The sequence below is a fragment of the Castanea sativa genome, chromosome 3 (assembly GCF_040712315.1).
Source record: "Castanea sativa cultivar Marrone di Chiusa Pesio chromosome 3, ASM4071231v1".
Classification (NCBI taxonomy): domain Eukaryota; kingdom Viridiplantae; phylum Streptophyta; class Magnoliopsida; order Fagales; family Fagaceae; genus Castanea; species Castanea sativa.
This window is the reverse complement of record NC_134015.1, coordinates 50,286,060-50,298,315: the sequence shown is the minus strand read 5'-3', so window position 1 is coordinate 50,298,315 and position 12,256 is coordinate 50,286,060. Positions and strand designations below refer to the sequence as shown.

The 12,256-nt window shown below is 38.6% G+C and overlaps 2 protein-coding genes across 2 annotated transcripts; both read left to right on the top strand.

Annotated features, from left to right (window-relative positions):
* The first annotated feature begins 4,149 nt into the window (after nucleotides 1–4,149).
* On the top strand, nucleotides 4,150–5,611 carry LOC142629835 (metalloendoproteinase 2-MMP-like). The gene has a single exon (XM_075803874.1). It carries the CDS (start codon nucleotides 4,852–4,854, stop codon nucleotides 5,566–5,568), a length of 717 nt encoding a protein of 238 aa, XP_075659989.1. The 5' UTR covers nucleotides 4,150–4,851; the 3' UTR covers nucleotides 5,569–5,611.
* A 2,038-nt stretch (nucleotides 5,612–7,649) lies between these two features.
* LOC142629111 (uncharacterized) lies at nucleotides 7,650–9,716 on the top strand. The gene has a single exon (XM_075803097.1). The coding sequence runs from the start codon at nucleotides 7,650–7,652 to the stop codon at nucleotides 9,714–9,716; it is 2,067 nt and encodes a 688-aa protein (XP_075659212.1).
* The last annotated feature ends 2,540 nt before the right edge of the window (nucleotides 9,717–12,256 follow it).

The following is a 12,256-nucleotide window of genomic DNA, read 5'->3' as shown; positions in this document are numbered from 1 at the left end:
ACTGAATGCTTTGAGCTTCAATGGGCTTGAGGTTGTCTGGAAGGCCTGAAAAGAAAGAAATACAAGATCAAAGGCGACCGGGGTGAACTGGCCAGAAACCCTCCGATGCTTAAGTTAGTTTTCTTTCTAGAACTCAAGAATTCTAACTTTAGGAGTGGTGGAAACTTACTTTCATTTGATGTGAATGAGTCCTGTTAGGACATATGTGATTCATGATTAGGAACATATGTCAATATTTTATGTATTGGCTAATTTTTTGACAAAACACACTTTACTTTTAATTTGGTAGATCTAGGATGTGTTTAATGCTTCAAGAAACAAGGTTTCCAGTTCAAGTGTTAAAGCCATGCAAATCTGTCCAAGAATCAAGTGAAGAAGTTTTGTTCATTAAAACTCGATAGCTAGTATCTATCGAGATTTAAAAGAGTTGTTTCAACCCGAAACTCGACAGCTGCTCGATAGATAGGGTATCTGTCGAGATTTATGAAGTTCAATTTTTCAGAGCTGATTTTCATCCAATCCATGAATGTATGTTTGGATTTTCTTTTCTCACAACCCTAAACATTTATAAGGATTATTTTAAGGGCCGTCACAGGTAGCACAGTTGCACAAGAGCACAATTCCACAAGTATGAAAAAAAGTGTGACCGGAAATCTAGTTGCTCTAATTCATCTTGAAGAAGCTACTGTGTTTTTACAACGTAGAGTTTTGTGACCAAGCAACTTCATGATCTTCATCGTGTGATGAACTAAAAAACTTTGTAGCCAACATCCTTCTCAAGTTGGTGATCAAGTCGCGTACGGGGATCCACGCATCTATTGGTTAATCATGTACTGGGAGCCATGCAATACAAGGAAAGATTGTCACTACAGAATAAATCCAATTGGGTATTGGGGTAAGGGTTCAACTGCTGGTTGGTATAAGGTACTGGGATTTCTTTACTTGTAACTGCTTGTTTTGATAGTAGTGGATTCTCAGGAGTGGTGACCTTAAAATCACCCGGTGGGGTTTTTGCCTCGAAGGTTTTTCCCATTCGTAAACAAATCATCGTGTCAATTTATTTTCCGCTTCATATTTATTTAGTTGGTGATTTGTTTGTGCTGCCACGTACATTGCATGTTAAATTGATTAATTAATTAAACTTGACTAATTAATCAACTAATCCATCACAAGGGGTCAATACGTTTTTGGCCTATCAAGTTCTTATATAGTGAGCTTTGAGGTGGTTACTTGTTTAGTAACTTCCTCAACGTGAATGGAAGTTAGAAGGTTCAGTCATAACTTAACACATTTGACATTTGTCAATACATATGACAATGACATGGCTAAAGAAATTAAAACATAAATAAATAATTGCATTGATTTAAATCAATATTTGTGAGCATTAATGCATTACTAATATGAGACAAAATTTAATGGCATATGAAATTCCTAAACTTTTAACTTTTGAACATTTGCACCACATGGCTTTCACTTTGAAAGAGGATTACAATTTATTTTCCTTCTTTCTTGGGAAAAATGGTGATTATCCAATGTCTTTTTAATATAAAAAATGGTAAAATATTATTTTGGTCCTTAAACTTTATTAAAAGTTTGTTTTTCATCCCAAAACTTTAAGAAATTCATTTTTAGTCCCTAAACTATTGAAAATTTCATCTTTCATTCCTAAACTATTGAAAATGTTTTATTTATGTCGTTAAATTGCTTTATTAAAAGTTTGTTCTTCATCTCTAAACTATTGAAAATAGTTCTATTTTCATCTCTATTTATGTCTTTAAACTATTGAAAAAAAAATCTTTACAAAGTTTAGGGATAAATTTTTTTTAAAAAAGTTTACGGATGAAAAAAAATGTTTTTGGTAAAGTTTAGAGATCAAAACAATATTTTACCATTTTTTATATTAAAAAAATGAGATGATCACCATTTTTCCATCAGACTAGGGTAAGTCAAGATTCTAATATCAACTGATGTCACAAAAGCCTGAAAAAAACATACACAATCGATACTACTATTTGATGGAATAGAAACTAAGGGCTTGTTTGGTATGCAAGCTCAAACAACAATTTTCAGTGTTTAACACTGAAAATTGTGGGCCCCAAAAAGAAAACTGTGTTTGGTAGGAGTTTATTTATTTATTTATTATTAAGAGTGTTTGAGTTATAATTCTCAATTTAGGGATTTTAAAATATGTATTTTGAAAACTCACCATACCAGTTTTTAGTAATCAAGTAACATTGGTGATTGGCCTTTTTGTAAATAAGTTGAAAATCATGGGATCCATTAACAAGACTAAACTCTTTTCTTTTCTTTTTTTTCATCCTACAAGCCCAGCACTTTGTCCATCTCTCTCTTTTTTTTCCTTTTTTTTTTCTTTCTCCTTCAATAAAATAACATTCTTTTCATTACTTTAAAAAAAAAAAAAAAACATATACATACCAAACATACAATTATGTTTTTTCACATTTTAAAATATATTATTTGAAACATGGTACTAAACACTTTTTATTTTTTTTTGCATTATGAGTATTTTAAACACGTATTTTCACAACACCTTTTAAACCATCATTTTCATATCATTTTGAACAACAATACTTGAGCACCACTACCAAATAGACCCTAAATTATTAGTTTCGGGTAATAAACCTTGAATTCATAAGGGGTTCCTTGAATATTAAAAGTGATAATTTCCTGGACTCCACTAGAGAAAGAAATAGACGAAGTTTGAATTTTTATTGATAATAAACTCTGAAAAACATTTACAGACTTAGAGGCCAATGGCTTCGTAAAAGTTGACAAACAAGAAAATATATTCTAAAATATGTCCTAATTAGTACTTAACCATAATAGGAACCAAATTTGATCTAAAAAGGCTTTAAAAGTTCCTAAAAATAAGGAAATAAATACCATAAACCTAAAATAACAAAAAATACATAAAAATATATAAAAATACCAAAATTAATAAACTATAAAAATTAGATAGTAGATATTGTCTTACATCATTTTGTTGTGTTATTTGTTGGTAGTTTTGATTTATGGATTATGTTTTGTGCATTTTGAATTTTCTTTTTGTTTATACAGTTTCACCCAAAAGTTGTTTAATGTTTTATATGTTTAGCATTTCTTTCTCTTAATTTCAAATGTTTGGTTACTAATAAACCCTAGAAAAAAAAATCCACATTTGCTTTGCTTTTTGCTGATGTTAATTTTTTTATTAATAAATTAAAATGTGTTTTTGTTGATATCTCTTTTTCTTTGAATTTTTGCAAAGTAAAGGAGCTTTTCTTAGTTTCTATTTCTTGATTTCTCACTATTTATTTGTTTAATAAACTCTACAAAAATAATCTTAATTTTCCATGCGTTTGCTAACTGTGAGGACAAGTAGATCGAGCACGTTTTGCGGTTATGAGCCACGCCAAAGGACGAGTAGGTACCTGAGGATGGTTAAAGGATCCATTCAAACCTAAGCCAATAATCCGAGGAGAAAGGAAGGAAACAGACAAAGCAATCAAGGTTCCCGAGAAGCAAGGGCATCTCGGGAGTGCTTTAAGAAGTCAACCATTTTTGGAAAGATAAGTTTCACGGGAAGTAGCAGAGATGTACCAACATTGGAAGAAGGAAATATCTAGGAAGAAGACTACCACCACCACATTAAATGAACTGCACCATTTGATCTAGCCGCATTTATGAAGAAATGACACCAGAATAGTGTCATCCCAACTCACAAGCCTTTCTTATTACCTCCAGAAGTTCCTCGATGGGACAAGCATCTAGGGGATTTCCTAGAAATTGAACAAGTGGAAGGCTAAGATTTATAGAGAATGGATTATATAAGGTAAGGGCTTTCACAAAAAGAGGGCATGCAATAAATTAAAAAAAATAAAAAAGAACAGTGAGAAAAACACCTTATAACCAGAAATACTTGATCAAATATAAGAACACTGCTTCCTTAGACTAAATCGAGACAAGGTATTTTGAACCATTCATATGTCAAACCCTGTTGTTTTGAACCCAATCTGCTCAAGGCTTGTAGTTGCTTGGTTTCGTAGCTTGCTTGTAAGATCTACTTTCTTACAAATTCATTATGTTGGGCTAGCTTCCACTGTTTTAGGTGAGCCTAGGTAACAAACTCAGTCCTTACACTAACCTATCTTAATTTTCAATTACATGTTGATGCTAAAAAAAAGTTGCATTAAAAATATAAATGTGATTTTTGTCCATAACAATAACCACAAAAATAAAATGTATACATGTACGTTCTTTAAAAAAAAAACTATGCAGTGCACGAGTCAGAAGCTAGTAAATTGGAAACATTGACCAATGTCTTCTCTCTCTGACGTGGTGCATGAACATTTCAACGCCCCCAGCAACAACAACGATCTTCTATCCGTCTCTTTAAAAACCAGAAATTCTATTCTCATTTTTTCTCATCAATCTCTTTGTCCTATAAATAAAACAACCATGAGATTGATCTACTCAGCATTGCTGCTTTCTCTTTCGCTTTTGTATATTCCAAATCCAATTTCAGCTCACTTCTTTACCAACGTAACTTCAATTCCGCCATGGCTAAACACAACAAGAAGCAATTAGGAATCGTTCCACAACCTCTCCGGTCACCACTTTGGCCAAAGAGTCGACGGCTTGAACAGGCTCAAGAAGTACTTCCAGTACTTCGGCTACATCAACCACACGTCGAACTTCACCGACGACTTCGACGATGCACTCAAGTCAGCCGTCGAAACCTACCAGAAAAATTTCAACCTTAACGTCACCGGCAGCCTCGACAACGACACAGTAACGCAGATTATAAAACCCAGGTGCGGCGTCGCCGACATCGTCAACGGTACCTCGGCCATGAACTCAGGAAACCCGATCGCCACCTCGTCCTCCAAGCACTTCCACAGCATTGTCTCTCGCTACTCGTTTTTTCCCGGCGAACCTCGTTGGCCCGAAGGCCACTACGACCTGACCTACGCGTTCAACCCAGAGGGAGACATCACCGACGAGATAAGGGGCGTGTTCTCACGCGCGTTCGACCGTTGGTCCAGGGTGACGCCGCTGACGTTCGAGCTGTTAACCTCGCCGTACTTGGCGGACATTACGATCGGGTTCTTCAACGGCGATCACGGCGACGGAGAGCCGTTCGATGGGATCTTGGGAACGCTGGCCCACGCGTTTTCGCCGCCGAGCGGGCGGTTCCATTTAGACGCCGCCGAGTCGTGGGTCGTCGACGGCGACGTCACCAGGTCCACGTCGCTCGCGGCGATCGATCTCGAGTCGGTGGCTGTGCACGAGATTGGGCACGTGCTTGGGCTCGGACATTCGTCGGTGGTGGAGTCGATCATGTACCCTGCGATCACGTCGAGGACAAGGAAGGTCGAGCTTCATAGCGATGATATTATGGGGGTTCAGTACTTGTACGGAGCGAACCCGGCGGGTAACAATGGTTCATCTCCGCCGTCGTCATCTGATCGTGAAACTAGTGATGGCGGTGGCGCCTTGATTTCGAGCTCTATGTGTGGCCTTAGAGCATTTCTGGCCATTGGGTTTGGATTTTTACTCTTCTTTTAGTTTTTAGGTGTATAGTATATACTTTATTTTGTTTAATATCTTAATTTTATTTACGATTCTCCACCAAAAAAAAAAAAAAGAGTAAATTTCATTTACATATTCTAAAATTTGGATTAATGATAATCAGATTCAAGATTTTACATGACCAATTTGGAATTAATTGACATTAGCACAAATTTTAAAGTATGTTTATAGAATATACTCAACATGTTTTTATTATATAATATTGTTTATTTTTCATTTTTTAAATTTTAGTTGAATTTGGGAGCATAATTTGAGTTTAAATATTGTTAGGGATACAAAATATTTGAAGTTATCTAAAAGTGATTTGCATGGTACTTGAAGTAAACACATACTACACTACAATTATTCACCTAAAAAAAAAAGGACTACACCACAACGTTTTGCACATTTGTTTCTAACAACATGCAGGTACTACGACTCTATGAGAGATTAACCCTTTCTTTTTCATTGGGGTGGTTATATGTCAATATGTGAAATATGTTGGTCATGGGGAGGTTCTGTCAATAATAATTACTATTATTTTCGACTTTTTCATTTGGTTGAGTTAAATCATGTTCAACTTTTTGATTTTTTAAGTTCCAAAGCATTTTTATTTTGTTGATAATGTTTGTATTTCTTATTATATACACTGTCCAAGATATAATAAATATTTGCTTTCAAAAAATCTAGTACCGATTAAAAAATATACAACTTTTGCTATAATTTTTCATGTGATTGATTATGGTTAGTGAATAGAAAGTAATAAATTTATGTGAAAATGGCAGACAATCAGTCACAAAAATTATGAGTTTATTTGTAGTACTAAAAGAATTATTTGTTTTTATTATTTACATCCTATCAACCACGGTTGAAATGATTAAATAATGGTTGTGACTCATTATTATTCTATTTTATTGTCTATGTTGGTATAAACTTATACATGAGAAATGTTGATACATAATAAGCATGAAATAATATATTGAAACTTGAAAGTTAGGAGTCATCAAAGATATTGTCAAACTTTCATTTCCCATTTAGTCTAGTATGTGTTTTTGTTTGGCTTATTGCGGCGGAAGCTAATGTAGCAGTGGACTGGTGCACGCTACTTTGTTGGTTTTGGATATGAATCCTTTCCTAAGACCAATTTTTGGAAACTTTTGTTCTTTTTTTTTTTTTTTGATAAGAAGATCACAACTTTATTAAGAAGAAGATAAAAACATTACATCTTGAGCCAATGAAAACTCAATAATATTAAGATTTTTCTCTATCTAAGTTACACAAGAATCAACATGCTTGGCATACTGAGCCAAGATATGAGCTAGGTAATTGTCTTGTTTTCTAACATGAGATACCGAAACCTGCCTAAAATATTTTAGCTAATGCTGAATTCCTTCAATATATTAGCTATAACTTTTGTTCTTGAATTCACATGTATGTAATCCTTTTTCGGTTTTAATACCATACATTATTATTCAGTAAAAAAAAAAATGATGTTGTGAGGTGCCGAAGATCCAAAGAGCCGAAGACCCGAGGACATATTGAAAGGTTTAATGAGCCGAGAAGGATAAAGAAAGAGGCCCGAGGATGAAGTGGACCGGGTGGGTAAAGGAAGAAAAAGAGACTGATGATGTAGGATACATATTGCACATATCTGGGTATGGTTGGATACCTATGAACATCGCATTAAATGTTCTATACCAACTATTCTGGCCACATTGAATAGGAAGTACCAGCTTTGTCCGTTGCATTAATGTAGAAATAACCTGAACAGTACAAAACACAGAGCTAAAGCTTCTATCCACTACCGACTATAAAGGAACAGACAGGTGTCAATAGTAAGGGATAGAGTAGATGGTGAGGTGTAGGGCTGGGATGATAAGGGCAAAGGGTATAAATAGAGAGGAAAGACACAGAATAGGGGACTTTTGTTGTTGTGACCCTCTCTACAAATTCATTGTATTTGGATCTTGAGTCAGGAACCATTGTCGTAATTGTAATTGTTGTCATCTAATTTTTGGTCCTTACAATTGGCGCCGTCTGTGGGAAACAACAAAATGAGACGTTCTGTTTAAAGGCATATGGCTGAGGCGAGTCCAAAAAGGGAAGAATCAGTAAGTTCACGAAGAAGGGACCTAACTGCAAGTCTCCAACAGGGAGTAAGGAAGAGACATACTTCAGGGGTGGTGGTGGAATCACATCGTATCGGTCAGGGGGCTGCGCAGCGATCACCAACTGAAGGGCAAATGTCTCGGGACGATGTGTTGCAACAAATGCAGTCAGAGATAAATTATTTACGCAGGTGTTTAGATAGTAAGAAACGGGGAAGGAAGAGCCCTTCTTGTTCTTCCAGCGATAGTTCTGAAGCAGAATTTGGAGGAAAGGGGCTTCCAGTGCTTGAGTCTCTTAACAATGAGGCCCGTGTTAGCGCTTCTTCGGGTGGTAGGAAAAAGAAGCAGAAGGAGACGCATGGTGAAGGTGGAGCATACTACGAGAATGGAAACGATGCAATGGGTAAAGCTCTAAGGCAAATTTCAAAATCCCCATTTGTGGCCAGGATAAATAGGGCAAAGCTCCCCCGCAGGTTTTCCCAACCTATATTTACTATTTATAATGGAAGGACTGACCCTGTGGAACACGTCAGTCACTTCAATCAAAAAATGGTCGTCTACTCGGATAATGAGGCACTAATGTGCAGAGTATTTCCCTCCAGTTTGGGGCCAGTAGCCATGCGGTGGTTTGATGCTTTGGTGGAAGGTTCCTTAGCGTCCTTTGAAGAATTGACTAGGGCATTTGGGGCACGGTTTATAACATGTAGTAGGATCCCAAAACCTTTGGATGCTCTATTATCTATAGCCATGAGGGAAGGAGAAACACTCAAAACCTACTCCGATCGATATTGGGAAATGTACAATGAAATTGATGGAGATGTGGAAGATGTGGTTGTGAGAACCTTTAAGGTGAGGTTGCCCACGGAGCATGGACTAAGAAAATCTTTGACAATGAAGGCCGCTGTAGATATGTGCCAGTTTATGGATCGGATAGATAAATATAAACGGGTGGAAGAAGATCAAATGCAAAGCAAGGGAAAGGTGAGGGTATATCCTGAAAAGAAAGATCTTCGGGGAATGGGGTTTCAAGGTAGTCGGCCTAAGCGAGACTTTTCAAATCGCCCAATGCCCGCTGAAACTCCTCTAGTTAATTCGTTATTCAAGGAACCTATACATCAAGTATTGGAGAAGATTCGGCATGAACCGTATTTTAGACCACCTAACAAAATGAGTGGAGATGCATCCGCGAGGAATCAAAATCTTTATTGCCATTATCATCAAGACAAGGGACATACTACAGAAGATTGTCGGACATTGCGTGATCATCTGAATCAATTAGCTAAAGCTGGGAAGATTAATCACTTCTTGGCCAAACCAGACGGGCAAGGGGGACAACAAGGTACTCGGAGGTATTGGGGCAATACTCCCCATCCAGCTCTAGGCACCATTAACGTCATTTTGACGCAGCGGGGAAAAGAGGTTGGGGATCCTTCACGGATCATGTCTGTACAAAACAGTTTTGGTAACGGAGCCATGGAGGAAAACAATCAGCTAGCTAAAAGAATGAGGTCCTCGGCAACGCCGATATTGGGGTTTTCTGATAAAGATATGGAGGGCACGTATCAACCCCACGATGATGCATTGGTAGTAACTATCCGCATCGAGGGATATGACGTGAGGCGGGTCCTGGTGGATGATGGAAGTGGTGCAAAAATTATGTATCATGATCTATTTAATGGTTTACAATTGAGAGAAGAGGATTTGGAAAAATATGACTCCCCGTTGGTAGGCTTTGACAGAAAGCAGGTAATTTCACGGGGAATGATTAGGTTACCTGTACAGGTGGAGGGTACCGAAGTTCAAGTTAACTTTATAGTCGTCAGGGCATATTCACCGTACATGGCTATTTTGGCCAGGCCTTGGCTCCATGCAATGGGGGCAGTTTCGTCCACTTTACATGTAATGGTGAAATATCCTGTCCATGGAACTGTGGGAGTATTACATGGCAGCCAGTTGGTAGCGAGGCAGTGTTTAATGTCTGCAAATATCAGAACAAGTCAAAGTTCATCAACGGGGGAAATCACGGAACCATCATAGCAATTAAAGAAATCTGCTCGGAAAGTGGGAAGTGATAAGGATGGAGATTCTGCCGAGGAGTTGGAAAAAATATTTATAGGAGAGGATAAGGAGAGATATTTTCAAGTGGGATCAAAGTTACCATTGCTGGAGAAGGAGGAGTTGGTGCAATTCTTACAGGATAATCTTGATGTTTTTGCGTGGACAACCTATGATGTTCTGGGAATTGATCCGGAGTTCATTTGCCACCATTTGAATGTTAACCCTACGGCAATACCACGGAAGCAGCCTCCTCGGCGCGCATCCCAAGAGCACGCAGAGGCAGTTAAGGAGATTTTTTATCCCGAGTGGCTGGCCAACACTGTTGTAGTAAAAAAGAAGAACGGCAAATGGAAAGTTTGTGTTGACTTTACGGATCTGAACAAGGCATGTCCAAAGGACCCCTTCCCCATACCCAAAATTGATCAATTGGTGGATGCAACTGTTGGGCATCCCCAGATGAGTTTCTTGGATGCTTTTCAAGGTTATCATCAAATCCCCATGTCATTAAATGATCAGGAGAAGACTGTCTTCCGGGCTCCCAACGGCAATTACCATTATCGGGTAATGCCCTTTGGTCTTAAGAACGCAAGTTTCACTTATCAACGAATGGTGACAAGAATGTTTGATTCACAATTGGGGCGTAATATGGAGGCACATATTGATGATATGGTGATCAAAAGTAAAAAAGACGAGAGACCATTTAAAGGATTTACACGAAACATTCTCAGTACTAAGGAAGTACAAGTTGCGTTTGAATGCATCTAAGTGTTCTTTTGGGGTAGGCTCGGGAAATTTCCTCGGATATATGATAACTCATCGGGGAATTGAAGTTAATCCTGACCAAATTAAAGCCATATTAGGGTTGCACCCTCCTCAGAATCCTAAGGAGGTGCAAAAGCTAGCTGGCATGTTTGCAGCCTTAAATAGGTTTATATCTCGGTCAGTGGATATGTGCCGACCTTTTTATCGTCTGTTGCACAAATGGAAGGATTTTCATTGGACAGATGAGTGTAATTTGGCTTTTGAAGATTTGAAACAATACTTGATGAACCCCCCGATATTATCAAGGCCGGAAAAAGAAGAGGTGTTGTATGCCTATTTAGCTGTCACGAACCATGCTGTAAGTCTTGTCTTAGTACTAAATGATGACGGGGTTCAAAACCCATATATTATATTAGCAAATCTTTACAAGAGGCCGAGCAGCGATATCTACCCTTGAAAAAGCTCTTCTAGCAGTAGTACACGCTATAAGGAAGTTGCCTCATTATTTTCAAGCTCATACAGTAGTGGTGCTTACCCAGTTACCTCTACTAGCTATCATGAGGAAGTCTGATTATACTGGTCGCGTAGCCAAATGGGGAACCAAGCTGGGGGCTTATGATGTTAAATATATGCCCCGGATAGCCATTAAAGGACAGATTCTTGCCAATTTCGTGGCCGAATTCACAGAAAGTGAAACTAATCAAGAAGACGCAATGATAACGGTAATGAATGTTGGGCTGGGGAACCTCCCTCTTTGGGAAGTCTATTCAGATGGGGCATCGAATCGAAAGGGAGCCGAGATTGGAGTTGTGTTAATTACTCCCGAGAAGCTAATTCTGGAAAAATCATTGAGGCTTGGGTTTCCAGCCACTAACAATGAGGCTGAGTATGAAGCTCTCTTGGCGGGCGCTCAAATGGTTAGGCATCTGGGTGGAGAAGTAGTGGAATTGTATTGTGATTCCCGACTTATTGTCGGACAAGTTAATGGAGAATTTGAAGCAAGAGATGAGAGAATGAAGAAGTATCTTGAACGAGTCAAAGGGGTGTTAAGTTTGTTTAAAAGGTTTCAAGTACGAAAAATTCCAAGAGGAAAAAACGCTCATGCCGACTCGTTGGCCATGTTAGCCACGTCGCTGGGCTCAAAGTTGCCTCGGATGGTAATGGTAGAGGATTTGTTGACTTCTAGCCTCACAGGCATCTCGGCGGTGCGGGTTCATAGCATTCACGTGGGCCCAAGCTGGATGGATCCAATTGTTACCTTCCTACAGCACGGAGAATTGCCTGAAGATAAGATGGTAGCCGAGAAGGTGCGGAGAAGTGCTCCTCGGTACTGGCTGTCGGAAGAACAAAAGCTGTACAGACGATCTTACTCGAGGCCATATCTGCTCTGCGTACATCCAGAAGCTGTAGAGCCCTTGTTAGAAGAGTTACATGAAGGAATATGTGGGAGTCATACTAGAGGAAGGTTTAGCCCATAGAGCTATGACTCAAGGGTATTGGTGGCCAAACATGCAAAGGGCCTCCCAGGAGTATGCTAAAAAGTGTGATTAGTGCCAAAGGTTTGCGCCAAACATTCATCAACCAGGGGGTGTCTTAAATCCGTTGTCCAGTCTGTGGCCCTTTGCTAAGTGGGGTTTGGACATCGTTGGACCTTTTTCTCGGGCAGTTGGTAATAAGAGATGGCTCCTAGTCGGCACAGATTATTTTACAAAGTGGGTGGAAGCCGAACCGTTAGCCAATATCAGGGATGTGGATGC